Source organism: Amblyomma americanum, chromosome 1 (genome assembly GCF_052857255.1).
Source record: "Amblyomma americanum isolate KBUSLIRL-KWMA chromosome 1, ASM5285725v1, whole genome shotgun sequence".
Taxonomy (NCBI): domain Eukaryota; kingdom Metazoa; phylum Arthropoda; class Arachnida; order Ixodida; family Ixodidae; genus Amblyomma; species Amblyomma americanum.
In genome coordinates this window covers 274,088,414-274,109,242 of record NC_135497.1, presented here as the reverse complement: position 1 = coordinate 274,109,242, position 20,829 = coordinate 274,088,414, and the positions used below count along the sequence as shown (strand labels likewise).

The 20,829-nt window shown below is 49.5% G+C and overlaps 1 protein-coding gene across 1 annotated transcript in view; it reads left to right on the top strand.

Annotated features, from left to right (window-relative positions):
* The window catches only part of LOC144117896 (uncharacterized), a 28,083-nt gene that overhangs the window by 3,436 nt on the left and 3,818 nt on the right, over positions 1 to 20,829 (top strand). The window contains exons 2-5 of the mRNA XM_077651255.1: positions 6,631 to 6,764; positions 9,272 to 9,499; positions 19,638 to 19,703; positions 20,566 to 20,780. Coding sequence (XP_077507381.1) covers positions 6,631 to 6,764; positions 9,272 to 9,499; positions 19,638 to 19,703; positions 20,566 to 20,780 — 643 coding nt within the window. The remainder of the gene's footprint in view (positions 1 to 6,630; positions 6,765 to 9,271; positions 9,500 to 19,637; positions 19,704 to 20,565; positions 20,781 to 20,829) is intronic.

Genomic DNA, 20,829 nt, shown 5'->3' with positions numbered 1-20,829 from the left:
GTTTCAGGAAGCTCGCAGGCGAAGCAACCCCTCCAGTCGTCGAAATAGCCAAAATTTGTTTGGTCACAGAACTGAGGGCAACTGCATTTTGGAAATCATAAAACCTGATATGGATATTACTCACGGTGGGCGCTACACGCCTCTCAGTAAATAAGGATATGAACAGCAGTAGTTAAAAAGTTCACTATTCAGTATTAGTTAAACAAGACTAATAGTTAGCACGTCTTAGCTGTATTCTGATGTGCTACACCGCTCAGGACGCTATGCCGCAAAAAGCACTTTTCTAACATAAAAAAGACGAATTTTTTTTAAAATTCCAGAACGTCTCACGTGAGACACCCGGTATAAATGAAACGAGGCTAGCTGATCGAACGACGTCTAGCAGTGATCGATGATGCGGTTATTGCGTCCAAGTATCATAGGATTCAGAACTGTCCGGCGAAAGACCCGCTGCGGCACGATGCCGATTACTGTATTGAGAGAGAGATAAAGAGTAAAAGGGAAGGCATAGATGTTAACCAGAAGAGTGTTCTGGTTGGCTACCCGGCACAGGGGAAGAGCGATGATGGGATTGAGTATGGAAAGAGAGAAGGACCGAGGGGCACAGTCACTGTTGGTTTTAAGGCTGGGCAGACCCACAGTAGATGGTGAAATTCTTCCACTTCCTGGTACTGACATACCGAATACACAGGTAGGGGACAAAAGCCTTGGAAGGGAAGCCAGTTCCGAGTGACAGCCGTAGTGAGGGCGACCCTGACCCCAATCCTCCGAAGCGCAACCTCCTTTTGCGGGTGAGACTGCGAGGGGTAGTTGCCGCAGACGGATGGACTATAGAGCCCGTGTTCGGCGCGGTAAGTGCTCCCTCCTTGTAAGTGACCCTCCTTGTCAAAATGAGGGTTCTGACATCCAAATCGAGAATATAAGCGGTGACGAGTGTTTGGAGGCAAGGCGAGTCGCAAATCAGTCTGGCGTTGTGAACTCAAAAGCTGCTGGGGTACCTATTTAATTCGTCTTTGCCGAGGGGTGCGGGCTGCCAGAGGATGGATATTTTCGTAAATCACTGGGCTGTAGCTAACGCGTTGTACTTGGCGTATTGCCTGAAGGGAGCCGGTGTGGCTGACAATGGAGGCCAAAGGAGGCAAGGTATGGACGGCCACATAGGAAAGCGTCTCGTGACTGCTACCATGCTTGGCACAACACGAGGATGGATGTTTGTTTAATCTAAACCTCGACGTCTGATCAAGCACAAGCTTGCAACGCCAGTGAATAGCTGCTGTTATTTCGCAGCCCTGGATACTGGCATACACTTAGACAACGATGGAGCGATGGGGCATGTGGGGACATTGGTTTGGAATACGGTCGCGAAGAGACGACGCTGCATGACTTTACGTTGGGTGTCGAATATCGATTGGTTTATTGTCGCTAAGTTATTTGAAATTCCAAGGTGCAAGAACCGGCAGCAGCTGAGTGCGATGAAGCGTAAGACGTGAGTGTTCGCTTTAAGCGCATAAGCCTGCCATTTAGCCAACCATGCAGCCTTACGTCGATGCCCAACTATATAGTGCATTCGTTGTGTTGGGCTGTGCATGCTCTTGTAAAACATGATCGGGGTGGTACTAGGGAGGCAGGTGATGGCTCTCATAGCCTCTCGATTGGCGATTTCGAGATGATTACGTTGAGCACTAATTAAATGCTGGAACTGAGCTTGATAAATGAGGCGCGGCTACAGAACCGCCCTCACCGTATGCGTGCGACATGTAAGCAGGCTCCATCATTATTGGGAGCAATACGAAGGGCCATGCCTAATGTCTGAGTCGCCTATTCTTTAGCCTGACCCACCCAAGTAGTCCATGTCCCCGACTGATGCATCACCTAATCCAGAATTTTAACGGTAGAGCTTTTTTTTGAATTGTGGCCCCGGACAGTTGAAGACGAATTGATGTTGCAGCCAGTTTATGGTGGCCCCAGCGGACGGTGACTGAGGTGTATGTACGTACTTTTGTTCACAGATGGCTTAAGACCGACTGACGACTCATAGGTAGCAGTAATATCAAAGGACAATTACACACAGGCACTATACATAGGCACTACACACAATATGAACTTAAGGGACATCATGTAAGCACGATGTCTAGGGATAAAAGCCATGTTGAATAATGTTGGTGGCTACCGATCCCTGGGGTGCAGCATGTAGCGGCACAAAGGATCCCACAGCATCGCCCTTAGACGTATTGCAAATGTCTTGCCTTCAAGCAAGGATTTTACAAAGACGCGCAGCCGAAACGCTAGGTGTAGCATGTCAGTCGAGTCCCAGCCAAGCCATGTCTGATGTTGCCATATGCTTTTGCGACATCCATTTCGTGGATGGTACGTACAGTGTGGCTGCTAGCTGATGAAAGGACTAATGGCGCCGAGACAGCAAACCTGTCTTCAGAGCCCAGGGATGAACGGCAACCAATTTGGGCGGAGCGGCAGAAACCGTGGGAGTAAGACCACCGCGGCAATCGAGTGGTTAACATTTTCACTGCTAGCTTGCAGAGTGCTGACGTAATTGATTTGAGCCGGATGTTACCAAGGTCCGTTAACGGCTTCCGTGGTTGCGGAATGGGAATTACAATAGCCGATTTTCAGGTGTCCGGGACGATTACGTCAAGCCATGTATTTTTAATTGCGTCAGGGAACTGAGGGAGAACAGGGCTACTCAGATGCTTAAAAACCTCATATACAGAATGGCATCTGGGGCCGGGTGCTGTCTTCGGTTTGGCGCCGTCTATTGCTAAAAGCAACTCCGCCATGGTGACTCGCGATGTTGGGAGGCAGCTGTAGATGGCAGTATATAGACTTGTGCACGAAGTCTTGCCACTAGGAAGAGTATCAGAGGAGATAATACATCATACTTTGCGAAAAGCTTCTGGTTACGGCTTTACTGCGAGGCGCCGCTAAAAAAAAGCTGCCGAAGTTGACCATGCTAATTTATATATCATATGCAAGGTGTGTGCGCAGTTTTAACGTAACCACGTGAAAATAAAATGAACTGGCGGAAAATAATCACTAGTTCTCTGTGACCTGTTGTGCCACGTCAACCACGCGTACAAAACAGCGATGCGTAACTGCGTAATCATGTGACCAGGATGAAATGGCGAGGGGGCTTAATGCGTTCATGTGAACTGTCGGCACCGCCCAAGCTTACCGAGGAGGTAAATTTGCACTTGACGTTAGGAGGCGATAATAAAGAATAATAATTTACTTAATGGTGCATACAGGACACATGCTTTTGCGGAGTAAGAAAGCCGTTATGAAATGTGATATTGCCATACTCCGTGCACTGAAGAGTCATAATGAGAGATGAAAATTGATGATTGCAACAAACGAAGGCAACGCTCCTCTGCCTGCTTTATTACAAGAAGGTTTCTGTGCATATTTGCGCCACGTAACAAAAGAAAGCATCTATTCTGAATTGAGCGTCCTGCAACGTAGCACTCGAGCTGGCAGCCGTAGTCGTACATGGAGTAAGGTTCGTACAGGTTGTTACTACTAGTGAGGCCTGATACAACCTCAGCGATTGCTGCTATATAGACAACGTCGTTATCTAAACTAGATTTTTTTTTACTACAGCAAGGAGGTTTCGATGAATTTAGCGCTTCTCACGAATGCTTGAATTTTCGATCTCCAATGATGATTTATTACGTTCTTTTGCTGTTATTGAATCTGAATCCATAAAAAGCGAAATGCTGGGTATTTTTTTAGAATATCTCCAGTTTTATTGTGTCCAATGATCCTGAGAAAACTTGAACCGCATATTTTTTAAATTTTATTTTCAGCAGGTCTATTATAAGCATAATTGGCATCGGCAGTCTGTATTCAGATCAACCTTCTGAAGATACCATTCTTGCTACCTGCGGATTTCCTATGAAGTCTTAGTCGGCACGCACTGCACTTTGTCAGAGAAATGAGTTCCAACAAGTCCAAGGTCAACATTTTTATGCGTATGCATTGCTTCTTCTGCCAACTTCGCGACGCTTTTCATACGCTACACGGACCTAAAAATAAGAAAACTTCATAACGTCAGGATTTCGTTCTGCAGACATTTAATGTAATAAAGTAATCTCGTCACCCTGAGTCAATACGTCTGTTTTATATACCGGGTGCCCTAGGTAACTTGAGCCAAGGGGTAAAAAATAAAATATAGCGGCAGGCGAGGGAAACCAGTTGCATATTTCTGGCAGCCGCCTAGAGCCCCACAGGCAATTTTTGGTTTTTGCAATTAATTAGTTGTTAAAGGTTATTCACCTAAATTACTCAACGTCGACTTTAGACAACAAATGGAATTTTCGAAGTCGGCGAAAACCTTCAGAAACCCCTTTTCAATATTTGCAAAAAAAAAAAAAGAAAACCTCATGAGTATCCTTATTACCAGCTCCAACAAAAAGACCACGAAATGCAAAAAAAAAAAGGCATGTGAATAGCGCAGTCGCGCGACAACTTCGTGCTGCTTCAACTGTGGTTGGAGTGAACGAAATCAGCTGCGGCCGTGACTCGACGGTCCCGTTGCAGCGGTAGGCTGATGTTTTGGCGACGGTTTCTTCGAGCTCGTCAGCCAGTTGAAACGTGTGGCACAGCATAACGCGCCAGTGTTTACAGCGGCTGCTCTGCGCTACGGAGGTAAAAAAGCAAAGCGGCACAGCGAAGTGCTGAGTAAACCGCCTCTTCCCTAAAATTTATGCGCTTAGCAGCAAAAGTTTGCATTGCCTGTTTTTTTTCTCTCTCTGTCTCTGGAGAGCGCTGATCGCCATTTTCATGCCTTTGTGACTTGAAAGCTCCATTTGCAAACGTATTGCGGACTATCGATTGAGTATTCATAATAGAAACTACATAACTCCATTGTAATGCAGTGCTGCTGTCCCTTGGGAAGACGAAGGCAAAGTTGGCACTTGAAGAAATGTGATCCCCCATCACGCGACCGCGCGCGCGCGCCCAGTAGTCGGGACGGCACAGCGGCCGGTTTACAGGCGTATTCACACTGGCGGGTCGCGGAGGTCGCGCGACCGGTTTAAATCGATTTGCCACGCTCCCTACCTGCTTTCCTAGTGCTTCGGAAACCGTAACTACTTGCCCGCAATCGGTCGCGCAACGTTTGCGGCTGGTGAATCCGGCGGTTTGCCGTGGTGGCTCAATGGTTAGCGTGCTCGGCTACTGATCCGGAGTACCCGGGGCAGCGTTTCGATGGAGGCGAAACGCAAAAGGCGCCCGTCTGCTGTGCGATGTCAGTGAACTTTAAAGAGCCCAAATGGTCGAAATTATTCCGGAGCCCTCAGCTACGGCATCTCTTTCCTCCTTTCTTTTCTTAGTCCTTTCTTTATCCCTTCCCTTACGGCGTGGTTCAGGGGTGCGTCGATGTGTGAGACAGATACATGCGCCATTTCCTTTCCTCAAAAGCCAATTTTCAATTTTCTTCCTTACTCCCTTATTCGGGAAATTGAAGATTCCATGTGCTAAGAAAACTACCGGTGCAATGTTCTGCACCTTGTTGCCGATACCGTCCGCGTTTGCAAATCTCACCTGTCGCTCATGACGCCCTTGGTCCTCGCGCTTTAGCTTCAAGCATCTGCAACACGGCCAGTGCAGAGACGACCCTGTTACTGAGCGCTGCTGATGCAAGACCGTCAGAAGGTTTCACACGCCGAACAAACAAAATGACTTCTGCAGCTATTTAAGAACGGTAAAGAGACCTACGATACCCCTTTTGCGCATTGAAGGCTTCAAACTCGGCTTATTTCGAAGTGCTTCCTGCGCGCTTCGAGGTACTTGAAAGCCGCACACACTCTCAATTGCGGCGCTTTCCTTCTTTAAAAAACGCCTCCAATCTCTCTCTTTCACCGCATTTATTGGACTGTCTACTGCCTGCCGAAGAAAAAATCATGCCTGAAAAACAGCTCCACGAGGTTGGAACAAAGCTACTCACGCATTTCCTCCAATAACATGTCAGCCGTCGTCTGCTACGGCAGGCACAGCACCAGTGGCGCTACCGTCGCACTGCGCCAGGGCGCGACAACTTCCTATCCTCTACATTCCATTCCCCGATTTCTCAACTTATGCCTAATGGCACCCTCCTCGAATAAAAAAAAAATCTACGCCGAACGAAGGAGGGCAGAGGAGGATGAGGCGCATTTCCCCATAAGCAACACGACAACCACATTAGTAAAATGACGTAATCACTGCCTGAAATAAATTTATCGTTTGCATCAATAACATTCCCGAAACATTCATATTTCAAGCTTTTCGAACACACGTTAAAATTCTCTCGAAATTTCTTTCCTGCCAGCACTATTGCCATCGCTGCAAGTTGACGTGGACGTACCGAACGTTCTTAAGTGCATCTGGAAGCATCGTCATTGCCCAGGGCAGCACAATTGTCTACGTGTGAGACGCTTGCTCTCGTTAATTCTTCTTGTGCATGGACGTGTGGAAGCTGCAGCAGCCCAATCGTGAAAGCGTCGAACACGTCACGTCGGTGTCCTTCAAGGAATACATCGTCAAGATGACTGCCTCGAACTGGGACTTCAAGAGAACCCAGACACGGTCCGCCAACGCCGACATTGGCGCACAGCACAGTGTCTTTCCTCCTAACAGACAGCACCTCGGAGGACCCTTCGAACAAGTCTTTGCAGATGGCCCTGTCAGTGATCAAAACAACGACGCAGGAGCTTGCCATCCAGAGAAAGCAGGAAGTGCGCAAGTATGCCCTCGACTCCATCCTGTGCCACGTCGGTGGAACAGCACGGCAGGCGCTGCAGCGCTGCGCTCTCGCGGAGTCCATGACCTGGCGACCACCACTGGGACGAAAGCGAGCGGACGTTCGACGTCGGTCCTTTTCCCCTGTGCAGTTTTTAGAGGACACCCAGGATTCCAATGGCTGTAATAGTCGGCCATCTTACCAGTGGCCATTCAAATGTTGGCTACGGAGATTTTAGAAAAATTCTGTGATACTCTGGGTGCAGGTCTCGGAGCAGCGAACTTAGTCACTTATTGTGATTTATTGCGTAATTAAAATGTTTAAGCCAAACATCATGTCTACCGCTTCCTGAGCCTAAGGACCCTCGTTCGCATGACGTGGATAGACATTCATCACATGCTGTATATGTGGGAACCGTCCCTCGTACGTCTTAAGTGTTGCGGCTATTGCTGCTGTATTACATTAGAGTTTTAGCTGTGCGTCCGCAACGGCTTAGAGTGCGCAAGGAGCTTGAAGAGAAGGCAGTGCGCATGTGCAGAACGCAAGCCCGAGCCTTGTGTCTTGCGTAACGTTGACAACACGCCAGCGCCCTGCCCGCCCGCTTCCAACCAGAAACTGCGCCGCTGCTGTGTTTTTCGACGCGATAGCTCGTTTTAAACGGTTGTATTCGCTTTTATTTTGCGCATTCTCACCCCTCCGTAATGACCTAGGTGAGAAATAGTCGTCATTTTTCAGATAAACTGAAGAATTTCTTGGTGTTCCTAACAACGACACCAAGTGAAGGACTTCTCCAACTTTACACCGGAGTTTACATTTTCAATTGATTCCATTGGTTTACGATATAAAGAAGACAAAGCCTTTGAATACATTCAAAACCACCGCGGTGGCTCAGTGCATGGTTAGAGCACACGGCTACTGATCCGGAGTTCCCGGGTTCCAACCCGACCACGGCGGCTGCGTTTCGATGGAGGCGAAACGCTAAGGCGCCCGTGTGCTGCGCGATGTCAGTGCACGCTAAAGATCCCCAGGTGGCCGAAATTTTTTCGGAGCCCTCCACTACGGCACCTATTTCTTCTTTTCTTCTTTCACTCCCTCCTTTATCCCTTCCCTTAGGGCGCTGTTTAGGTGTCCGCCGCTATGTGAGACAGATACTGCGCCATTTCCTTTCCCTTATAATAATAATAATAATAATAATAATAATAATAATAATAATAATAATAATTGGTTTTTGGGGAAAGAAAATGGCGCAGTATCTGTCTCATATATCGTTGGACACTTGAACCGCGCCGTAAGGGCAGGGATAAAGGAGGGAGTGAAAGAAGAAAGGAAGAAAGAGGTGCCGTAGTGGAGGGCTACAGATTAATTTCGACCACCTGGGGATCTTTAATGTGCACTGACATCGCACAGCAAACGGGCGCCTTAGCGTTTTTCCGCCATAAAAACGCGGCCCTAAAAAGCAGTTTTCAGTGCATTCAATGCTGCCTTTACCAAAACATAAGAGGGTGCCTTCGGCACACAGTTCAGGATTTTTGACTTGCTGTCACTAGATGGCGCCATAGTATGTCACGCTTGTGACGGTAAGAATGTCGATTCAGGCTCAATCACACTCTCACCATTTTCTGACGCCCTATGGATGTTTAAGGGGTAACAATGGTCATGCAAATAAATCTTAGGTGGAAGTTAGCAAAAAGCGACTGAAAGATCGGTGGCTCATAAGCAGGGAGGCGATATAAGGTTAGAGGAGGAGTATACAATATAATTGGTTTTTGGGGAAACAAAATGGCGCGGTATCTGTCTCATATATTGTCGGACACCCGAAGCGCGCCGTAAGGGAAGGGATAAAGGAGGGAGTGAAAGAAGAAAGGACGAAGGAGGTGTCGCAGTAGAGGGCTTCGGAATAATTTCGACCACCTGGGGATCTTTAACGTGCACTGACATCGCACAGCACACGAGCGCCTCAGCGTTTTTCCTCCATAAAAACGCAGCCGCCGCGGTCGGGTTCGAACCCGGGATCTCCGGATCAGCTAGTAGCCGAGCGCCCTAACTACTGAGTCACTTCGGCGGGTAAATTAGAGGAGCAGAAAAACGTATTTAAAGAAAATGGTGAATCGAAATAACGATTTACAACATAGTTAAATAAAGAAAACCCACCATGGTAGCGACTGCCACCACGCGTTTCCAAGCGGTCGCTCCTTCGTTCCATCTATCGTTGTCGGGCACTACACTAGCCATGGAGGAAAAAAACTGAGGAGGGAGCGCGACGCCAGGCGGCCAGCCTTCACAAGCCAAGCGCTCGTGAATCCGCTCCCTTCCCCGTTTTTTGAGGTTGGCAACCTGGGGCCGAGGAGCGCGGATGTGATTCACGTCGGCTCCGGAAATTCTGTCTCGTTGTGCCAGAAACGTTTATCGGATGTTGGATTCAATGATACCTTGTGCATGGGAACACGTCAGGACCACGTGGATACCAAATTTGTTACTGTGAGTGCAACCGTTTGTCTGTTGCTATCGATTTTGTGCGGACCGCCTGGGACGCGCTAGGCGTCCGTTAGGCCTAGCCCATCTTCGGCCGGAGACGCCGGCCCGGAGGCCCCTGCGCCGCCGGTCAACCGCCGATTCTGTGGACCCACCATGTCGATGGAGGTGACCGTCGAAGGTACGGACCTGGATCCGGAACATTATGACAGCAGCTGGGTCAAAGTGCTCCAACGAAAGGTTGAAGCGAAACACCAACGGAAGCTTCTCGAAGGTTCCAAGGAGAACGCCAAGGTGGAGACGCGCCGTGTCGGACGCGGGGAAGCCGGATACAAAATTGCAGGTGGGGCCGTTTTAGGCCCTACCAAAGCGGTCCGGAGGAAAGCGGCTGAACGATCGATCGCTATGAATGTTCCGAGATTCCCGGATGAAGGCATCAAGGTGATTTTTAGGCCTCGTGAAGGTCTGGGCGTGATTAAACGCACGTCGGGCCCGCTGATCAGTCAGGCCCTCGCCAAGGCTGCCGGACTCGGCTGGTCGGAGCAGGACTCATGGTGTGTAAACGGAAAGCAAGGTACGGTGCTCTTTCATTCCTTGGACTTTAACCGAGGCGTGAAGGTAGCTGCAATCCGTTGCTTTAAACTCGACGACAACGAGCACGAAGTTGTGGCCAATATGATCGCACCGGAGGATTGCGGGCGAGCGGTAGTCCACGGGATCTCTGAGAGGTTCACGGAAGAACAGTTGCTGCAAGCACTGAGAAAGGATCCGAAGAATCCAGACGTCGCTGGAGTGCGTCGGATGGGCAAGACTTCTACTATTATTATCACCTTTCTGGAAGCTGACGTTCCAAGGTTTGTCAGGATTGAAGGCATGCTCATGCCCTGCTGGTTGTTCAAAAAGAGATATGAAGTCTGCTTCAGGTGTGGAGAACTTGGTCATCGCTCCGATGTGTGCGACAGTGAAAACCCAAAGTGTCGTGGCTGTGCGGTGGTGTCGCCGGCCGAAGATCATCAATGCGTTCCCAAGTGTCGCCTATGTGGAAAAGGCCATCTGACGGGTGACAAGCATTGCAAGGAACTCTTCCGTACGCCATACGTAATCAAGAAGAAACAGTGGGAAGCAAAGTTAGCTGCCGAGGAGGAGGCCAAGAAGCAGCAGCAAGTCCGTTTCAGTCGTAGAGATGGCCGCAGTGCGTCCCACGAGCGACCCTCGAGCCATCCGAGGTACCGTTCCGCTTCGTTTCCTCGCCTGCAGCCGCCTTCGTCCAAGACGACGACGGAGGGCTCTCGATTGAAGCAACAGCAGCAGCAGCAGCAGCACCAGCACCAGCAGCAGCACCAGCAGCGGCAGCACCAGCAGCGGCAGCAGCAGCAGCAGCACCAGCAGCAGCACCAGCAGCAGCGGCAGCAGCAGCAGAAGCAGCAGCAGGCGTCAAAAGTGGATTGTGTAAGTAGTGTCTCTCAGGACTCAGATGAAGTCAAGGCTCTCAAAGACCAGAACCGATTATTACAAGCGAAAGTTAAGGCGCTGCAGGAACAGGTTATGGCGATAGGCAGGACTTCGCAGCCGATGAATGATGTAACGCAGCCGGGGGAGCTGCCGCGGAAGGAGCAGGCAGAGCTCCCTAGGGAAAGTCCTCCAGCAACAAAAAAGAAGAGAGGTTCAGAGGAGGATCTTGAAACCCGTATACAAGGATTAGAAAGACGACTCAATAAAAAGGAACAGGATGATCAGATTTTTCAACAGCAAGTTATGGCCGCTTTGGAGCACCTGAGGGCTGCTATGGAACAGCTGCGCGCCGATATGGCAAGCAGAGACGAGAGAATTCAGTGGGTATATCAGGAAATTATTAACCTTCAAAATGGCTCTGCGTCACCGTACACATACCATTTGGCAGTGGAACTGTAGGGGCTTCGGTCGCAAACGCGCGGTACTCCAGACTTTTTTGATGAGCAGTGACAAACCCGAATTAATCGCGTTGCAGGAGTGCGGTAAGCACGCCAAGCTGGCGAGTTACAAATCGTACGTAGGACGAGGTGACAACACGCGAGTAGCCACTCTCGTCAAAAGGAATATAACGGTGTTGCAGCATGATACCGGGACTACAAATCTGGACCATATTCTGATTGAGATAATCTCGCAAAAGAGGAAACTCAATAGTCTGTTCATTCTAAATGTGTATAGCCCGCCACGCCAAAAAAGTCCTTGCGGCTTCGATGAGCTCTTCGCGAAAGCGCGCGTGATCTCGAAGGGAGGGCCCCTTTTGATAGTCGGGGACATTAACGCGCATCACCCGGCATGGGGGTATAAGTACACGCAGGTAAAGGGACGCGAACTATGGACTAGTATTCAGCAGAATGGCCTAGTGCTTCTGACGGATCCCCTAAGACCTACCCGTCAGGGCAACAGTGTTTCGACAGACACGTCCCCGTACTTAACTCTAACCGGAGGCCGCATCTCTGCCACCTGGTGCAACACGGACGAAAACTTGGGTAGCGATCATAAAATTATCGAAATTGTAGTCGACAACGGACCACCGGTTGCCCGCACCAAGAAGGTGGCTTCGGTGAACTGGGAAGCTTTCCGAAATGGCCGCACGGGGCAGGAGGAAGGCATAAGCAACATTGATGACTGGAGTAAAAATGTCCTTCAATCGGTCCGCGAGGCAACCGAGGAGGTAGAGGTTGACGAAGAAGTCCAGGGAGTAGATCGTCACATGGTCCGTCTCTGGCGCAAGAAGAAGGATCTTGAAACGCGGATCGCGCACAAGAGGGGGAACAGGAACTTGCGAAGACAATTGGCCTTGCTTAACAAGGAAATCGAAGAGTACGCGCTCGTTTTAACAAGGCAAAACTGGAACAACATTTGCGACCAACTGGACCGAAACATCGGGAAGGCAGGTACGTGGCACTTGCTTCGGCATCTTCTAGATCCGGACAAGTCCAAACTGGAGGCCAGGCAACAACTTCACCGGCTAGTACATACATTTGACGGGACCACGGATACGCTCATATCCCAAGTCCGGGACCGGTACTTGAGCTGCGCGACGGGTACAGCTGAACCGCTACCAGATTACGGGGGGCAGGAAAACCCGGACTTAGATAAACCGATAACGGTTGCCGAAGTCCGGGCAGAAATAAACAGATTGAGGACCAGGACTGCCGTGGGTCCGGACAAGGTCAGCAACCGAATTCTAAGAAATTTGGACGACACGTCGATCCGACATCTCGCTGCCTTTATGCAGGAGTGTTGGGAAGCCGGTCGACTGCCGACAGCATGGAAGGACGCGAACCTTCTGTTCCTCCCGAAGCCGGGAAAACAGCCGGGTTTCGAGCACCTGCGTCCCATTTCGCTCACGTCGTGCGTGGGCAAACTGATGGAACATGTGATTCAGACCCGGCTGAACCGATTTTTTGAGGACAAGTGTTTATATCCAAATACCATGATTGGATTTAGACCGCATTTGTCGGCATGTGATGTCATGCTGCAGCTAAAAGAACAGATAATAGAAAATCCAACGCTAGACACCAGGGTGATCGTTGGTCTAGACGTGTCGAAAGCTTTCGACAACGTAAAGCACTCGGCCATTCTGGAGGGTCTGGCTGCGTTAGACGTGGGTGTTCGTACCTACAACTACATACGCGATTTCCTTACAAACAGAACGGCATCTATAAGCATGGGGGGTAACACACTGACGGGTATTCAACTGGGCAACAAGGGCACACCGCAGGGATCGGTGTTGTCCCCGACCCTGTTTAATATCGCCATGCTTGGCCTCCCCGCACAACTGGACAACATTCCGGGGCTGAACCATACGTTGTACGCAGATGACCTGACTCTGTGGATGTGCAGGGTCAGTGATAGCCAAATTGAACTGACGCTTCAAAGAGCTATAGATGTAACAGAAAAATACTTAGAACCAATGGGTCTCAGGTGCTCGGCCGAGAAATCGGAAGCGCTATTTCTCGCGCCCATGCGGTCGCCACAGCGTCGGCGCATAAAGCAGGACGGACCGTATAACGCGGGAATCACACTCAGGGTCAACGGTAATGTAATTCCAGCGGTGGAAAGCAAGAGGGTTCTAGGATTACGAATTCAGGCGAACGGCAGGAACTCGGAAACGATTCAGAGACTAGAGGCTAGCACCAGTCAAACTTGCCGACTCCTAAAACGAATCGCTAACAAACATGCGGGTATGAAAGAAGCTAACCTCCTTAGGCTAGTGCAATCTTTTATAATCAGCAGGATAGTCTACGTGGCACCTTATTTGCGGCTTTACCAGGCGGAAAAGGACAAACTGGATGTTTTAATCAGTAAAGGGATAGAAACAGCACTAGGTTTACCACCCTGTGCGCCAACAAAAAAGATTTTGAGTCTAGGGGTTTCGAATACCCTCGAAGAGCTCATTGAGGCTGCAAGGACCTCGCAGTATCAGAGACTTTTACGCAGTCGTACTGGTCGCAGCATTCTGGAGAAGCTGGGGCACGAGCCTCGAGCGTGCTCGAGACGTACGGACCCGGTTCCTAGACAGGTTAGGGACAAACTAAAGATACCCCCACTCCCCAAAAACATGCATCCCATCTACCATGAGAGCCGGAGGAAGGAAAGAGCAGTAGCGTTGCAAGCCCGCTTTCAGGGCAGACAGGATGTCTTGTATACGGATGCCGCACAATGCACAAACAGTTCGGGGCACATTTCGGTAGCCACTAGGGAAAACGGAGGCCCGGTAGCGTGCTGCAGCACCAGACACTCGACAGTAACGGAGGCGGAAGAGTTGGCCATTGCGCTGGCTCTAACTCAACAACAGGTTAAAATTATCGTGAGTGACTCAAAATCAGCAATTAGAAACTTTGACGCGGGCTGCATTTCAGCTACAGCAGCACGAGTGTTGGCCGGCAGTCCACCACCGGCAGAACTGGTAGCGCTCATCTGGACACCCGCGCACCAAGGGTTGAGGGGAAACGAGAAAGCGCACGCACTGGCCCGAGGATTAGCTACTTTCCGGGATCCCAGTGGCGTCTTGTGCACAACCCCTTCCCCCTCGCGCGATGAGGAGCTCCTACAGTTCGATGACGACCTTAACACGTAACAGGAAATCCTAAACCATTACAAATTAGGCCGAGCGGTACTTCCAAAAGCAAGTAAGCAGCTAACCAAAAACGAAGAGGTTGTGTGGCGCAAGCTCCAAACCGGAGTATTCCCTAACCCTCAGCTTTATAGCAAGTGGCACCCTGAGATTTTCAGCCCCACGTGCAAACGTTGCGACGGCATAGCGGACATGATCCATATGGTATGGACATGTCCGAGCTTTGGACAACTTGACAGAACATAAGTCCTGGGAGGCACTGCTTCACAACGAGGACGAAACTAAACAACGTGAAGTCATCCGTCTCGCCCTTGCCGCTGCTGAGATCCAAGAGATCCCGGTCGACGGCTGAGGGGGAGGACATGGCTGGGACCGAGCGGCGCCTCGGATACCCATCATCCTTTTGACGGGTGCTAATAAATGTTATTTCTCTCTCTCTCTCTCCCCGTTTTTTCGCTCTCTCAGTCAGTCTTTAGTATTTTTGTGTAGGTATGTTTTAGTGCGCGCGTCTTCGGCGGCCCGTGTGGCGTCTACAGCAAGAAGGTCGATCTACAGCTAGTCTGCCGCGCTAACACGCGCATGCGCGCGCCTAGCGAGGCTAGAAATCACCGCACGCTATCACGTGCGTGGTCACGAGGGGGACCGACTCTTATCTTTTTAGTGTATTTTTACTTTTTACGACTAGGCTTCATGGCCCTCGCCGGATGCTCCTTCCTCAGTTTTTTTTTCTCCATGACGCTAGCCACTTTGAAATAAAGCGCTAAAACTCGTTGACAGATCGGGCGGCAGTGCGCGTAAGCTGAGGCCGCTGCATGCGTACGTAAAGCAAAGCCTGTTGCAAGTTGCGGGTCCGCGCCGTGCGCACCGTGGGTGCCGCCACGGTCAAAACGATTGCAGTGATCCTGATATAGGCGGTAAGCGCGCCTGAAATTAAGTCTGATAAAAGTAAAATTTCTCGACCACAGTAGAACAGAAAAACATGCTTATGAACTGAAATATAAACAGCCATGAGCATTAAAAAAAAAGATATGAAAGAAAAGATTTGCGAAGAAGACACATCGCGTCCGCGCCGCCAGGATCGCTGCGAGCAGCACAGCTGCAGTCGACCGGGCGAGCGAAAGCAGGAGAAACGAAACTTTACGTCTCCGACGCTTCAGACGCGACGTACACACGGGAACAGCGCGAAGTGGTGCAGCACATCTGACAGAAGTGGACAACGCTTCTTCGACGTTCCTGCCCACCATAGGTATTTATAAATTCACTACCTATTATATTCCTATTTGCGTATCAAGTTAACAAAACCATTAGCGTCCTTCGTGCCTTCCTTTTAGTAGCCGATGACCGTTGCGATTTGAAATTGCCGAAGGAATAGTACGAATTTTCCTGGGTGGTGTTTAATGCAGCGGCTTTGCTCTTGCGAGATGCGTTTGATATATAAATTTAGACTCATTACAGCAAAAAAGGGTCCATGCTGCAGCATGAGATGGCCCGACACGGCATCGCCTTTCTTAAGCGTGGAACCATTCGTTACTTTGCTTTGCTTGCTTACTCTTTGTGTGTGTGTGCGTGTGTGCGTGCGTGCGTGTGCCTCACTGCCTGCATTAACCTTAAATGCTTCACTGCCTTTAAAGAACCAATCCCATCAGATTTTCGTGTCCTCAGAGCATATTTTGTATATGTTTATTTCAACTTGCGCACCCTATAACGAGGCCAGAGGAGGGGAGAAATATTAATGTTCAATTTGGTTTAGTTTGTGTGGAATTTAGTGCTTGCATATATACATAATACGTGTTTTCTGCAGCCGCGATGTGAGCGTCGCATCCAAAATTATCTCGCAGGCCTCACTAACGCAAGAAGGTTGGCGTGGCCCGCTGAGAGAGGAAAGCGCGCCGTGAGCTGCATGCAGAAAAGTCGTCAGAGTTGTTTTTTAGATGCGCAGGCAGCTTTTATTGGCGACATCTGTGCTCAACTCCCCAGTGTGCTTCGCGGAACCGTTGCTCGACACTATTGTGCATCGTAGTGCTGCCACTCCAGACACCGCTTTTACACGGTACAATCTGTCGCCTGCTCCAAGCATTCTAAACTTATTTATTTCAGCATTTAACGACATACATCCAAACCTCTGTTTCACACACACTTACTCCACCAGTCAAATTAATTTCTTGGACGTCTCAGTTCGAGTGGAGAAGGGTAGCTTAATCACCAGTGTCTATAGAAAGCCCACGGATAGGCAACAGTACCTTCATTGCAAGAGCTGCCACCCACGCCACTGCAAAAGTTCAATTCCATATTCCCAAGTCATCAGATTCAAACGGATCTACTCACGACCAGAAGACTTCAAAGAAAATTCTAACTGTATGCGGGAGGTTCTGAGGGACCAATACTATCCGCGGCCTCTATTTTTGATGATGCCATTAAGAAAGCGGAAGCAAAAAATCGTAACGAAATGTTTGGGGATCCCCCATCAGCAACCGCAAATGACACGGCTCTAATCTCGTCTTAGCCTTCGCAAGCAACCTTTCTAATGTCAACAAAATTCTAAAAAAAAAAACATTTCAACATAATCGAACAAAACGATAGACTGTCAAAAATTTTTCCAACAGTTCCACACGTTACCTACAGGCTACCAAAAAACATACATGATTACGTAGTAAACTCTACTGTCTATAAGGGAAAGCCTGTTGGTTGCCTACTTTGCAGGAAGAATCGACGTCAAGTTTGCCAGCATGCATATGCGGACAGCACTAGCTCAATGCACACACTCTAACTTCAAACACTCCATCCGTGAAAACTTGAACTGTGACAGTAGTAACGTAGTATGCATGCTCGAGTGTGGCGATTGTCAGATGCAATACATTGGCCAAACCGAGAATTCCTTTCGAATTAAATTCAACAACCACCGCGCGCACACCAGATCTCTTCCTCTCCTCCCCCTGTCGAAACATCTTTCCCAGGAAGGTCACGAGTTTCACAAACAATGTTACGCTGCTACAGAGCGGCTTCCGAAATACCCGTGAGCGTGAGCAACGAGAATCACACTTTATATATCAGTTTAATACTGTGCAGGCCGGTATAAATGAAAAACCTGGTACTCTCTCCACACTTCAGAGATCATAGTCCTAGCCCTACTGAAATTCACAGCACCGCGACTACATCGCCTGAGGTCATGCCAATTTGCGTGCTTGCTTCCACATGCCGCCCTTCTCCTCCCCCTGCCATTGTTTCTTGCTCATGACCAGAGAAAACAGTTCTGAGAGCAAAGCATATTGCCTATTCCCCCCTCAACTTTTTATATTTTTATATATTTTACTTTTCTTTATTTCTTTTTTCCTATTTTGCAGATAGTAGAGCGCGATGCTCCATATTGGACCCATTGCAATAACGGACACTTGGGCGATTTCGCGCCTTCGATCCCCATTTTCTATCTGTTACTCTCCTCTCTCTCTCAGATTCTAGGAAGGAGCCCTCTTTTTGTCTCCGCGACGGAACGCGGGGCGGAGGTGCCCTTCTCACGCGAGGCAGCGCGGGGACATTTGCGCTTTGCGGCGCCGGGCTGCGGGATCAGGTTTCTGCGGTGCGTTTGGCCGGCCGCACCGCCGCCGTAACTAACATTTTGAACTGTTAACAGCCGCACCCGCGGGGAGCGCATCGCGCTCTGAGGCATATGCGCTCAGTGTTGTTTTCCGTTTCTTTGTTCTTTTCTTGCTGTTTTCTTGTTTATGATATTTTCTTTCCTCGTATTCTAACCTCTCGCTTCCGCCGAAGGAAGCTTCCGCCATAATAATTCTTGGCGACCCCCCCCCCTCTTTTTTTCCTTGCGGACAATTCACTCTCTCCGCCCCCGCTGTCTCTAACCTCTGATTTCTATCCCCCCCCTTTTTTTTTCGTCTGTTCCTTTGACCATCCTACTCCTTTCCCTCAGTCGAAGAGAGGAGTCTGGTCGCTCGCTGTTTGTCTCATGTGTGATCTGTTTGTTTGCTCGAAGGAGAGCGTTTTTCAAAGGAGAATGAGAAATAAAGGGGAAAAGAAAAACGCACTGTCGCCCCCTGTCCACCGAGCAGCCGCGGAGAGCGGGCCGAAAAAAAAAGAGAAATAAAAAAAGGAAAACGAGGAGCAGGAGGGGAGAATAGGCGCCCTCAAGGCAGAGCGGCGGCTAGTACAGAAACAGACGGTGGCGGATTCGCGGAACAGATAAGAATTATAGATGCATGTACTCGCGTGCCGCTGGCCAAAACGAGTAAACAAATAAACAGAATCAAACGCAGACAGGGCAGACTTCCCTGGAGCCTCTTCAGCAGGAATAGTCAATGCGGAATCAGCGGCGCAGTTAGCTTAACTAGAGAGACGTGCACACGTGCAAGATGCGCTTTTTTTTTATCCCGCGCGCGTTGGAAAAACGTGGGGAATTCCGAGAAAAACCTATGGGCTCCGTGCGCTGGTATGGTGGCGCCAGCAGCGACCACATCGCCAGCGCTGCCTCGTGGCACTCGCCGCGTTAACCGGACGCTCAGTCACCGCCGGTCTCTTGAAGGGAGAGCGCGCGCGCCACTCTCGAGACTGGCCGTGGTGGCCCTGGGCCTTTCTCCATGCCCGATGCGTTCGCGCCAGCCCGGCCGCATAGCAGACGCGCACTGACCGCGATACCATTCTAACCGCCGTATTCAAGAACGGCACTTAAGCTGTAAGTACGACTTAAGTGACTCTCCGGTGCTTAAAGCATTTCATAAACAGCACTTTCACTTAAGTCACGATCAAAGGCGCACTTATCGACACGACAACTTAAGCTAGGCTCTCTGCTAGCTTAAGTGACACTTTCCGCATTTCGACATGGCCGAGTCCTACCGCAGTTTTTCGGACTTCGTCAACTTCTGTGCTCGCGCCGCCGAAATCGCCGAGGACAGAGCGTACAGGTACGCGCGCGCTCCGCGGCCAGTGCTCAGGGATCGGCAAAACGCCATGGACATATACAACGATGCCGAATTCTTGAGCAGGTACCGCTTCTCGAAGCAAGCGGTGCTGGAGCTGCTTGGGAGGCTTCCGTTGCGCGCCAACACCGACGAACGCGGTCTCCCGGTGCCGCCGCTGCTTCAGCTGCTCGTGGCCTTGCGGTTCTACGGCGCGGGGACCTTCCAGATCGTCACCGGTGATCTTGTGAACGTGTCTCAACCGACAGTGTCGCGGATCATCGCGCGCATATCGCACATGATAGCCGAGACATTGTTCGCGGAGCTCGTGAAGTTCCCGAGCGCCGCCCAAGCCCCGGGAGTTATGGAGGAATTTTACGCAGTGGCGAAGTTCCCTGGCGTGACCGGCTGCATCGACTGCACCCACATCCCGATAAAGAGTCCGGGAGAAAATGATGCAGAAGTCTTCCGCAACAGGAAAGGATACTTCTCCATCAATGTTCAGGTAAGTTCTGCGACAAAAAAAAAATTATGTTCGGCGAACTGAGAAAAAATAATGTTCAGTATTCGGCGGGAGGCACCATTTAATGCTTCGGAATGCCCTTCGCACTATAATCGGTTCCAAGGTATTGAAGTATTGAGCTAATGACTGCATGTCAGCCACCCTTCGATACCATACTTGGAGAAGCCAGCATTTCAGTTGCCCTGGCGCAAACAGGGGTCGAGGCTGCCTTACTACCGTAATTGTATTTTTAATTTTCTCTTCTCCTCGCGTTATATTAGTATTGATAGCATAAATTCGTAATTTCACCATCGTTACGTCGTTGCTGCTGATAATCACAACAATAACAGCATAACAAAAGAATATGTTGCTACTAGCAAACAGTTCTGTGAAAAATGTTTAAATCGGCGATTTTTCCTGGATTTGCAGCTGAGTACAGGCCGTAGGAATATTGTGTTGTATGCAAACTTAATTCTTATTTTTGAGTAGAGTAAGCTTTGACAATAATTACCTGGTCCTATTTCATCACAAATAAGCCTTCGTTTTAACTGTTTTCAATGCAGAGGTAACCTATTACAGTAGTGAGTTGTTTTGCATATGTAGCACATGCCTTCAGTAATGACAGGCATGAAAATAACATAACAGTACGAGACAAGTGTGCATTGTTGCTGCAACTTTTTTATGCAGTGTCCACGAATATAAATTGCTCAAAACAAGCAGTGTTGATGTTATATGCAAGTGGTTTACACAAGCACACATTTTTATTCAGCTGCCCTACACTATTTCCTTCCATATTCCAGAATAACATTCTCGCCGCAGTGCAGGTCAAGTCGATCTTACTCGTGCTAATTTATTTATTTTGCAGGCAATCACAGGTCCCAAACTTCAGTTTCTGGACCTCGTTGCCAGCTGGCCCGGTTCGGCTCATGACAGCCGCATTTTTGATAACAGTCGAGCCAGGGTGCAGTACGAACAGGGGGACATTCCCGGCATCCTCCTTGGTGACATGGGCTATGCATGCAGGCCATACCTGATGACTCCTTTGAGAGATGATGTTCTACCAGGAAGTCCACAGTACAAGTAAGTTCAAGCTGTAGTTTTAACAAAGGTAAAGGCAGCTCTCAATAAA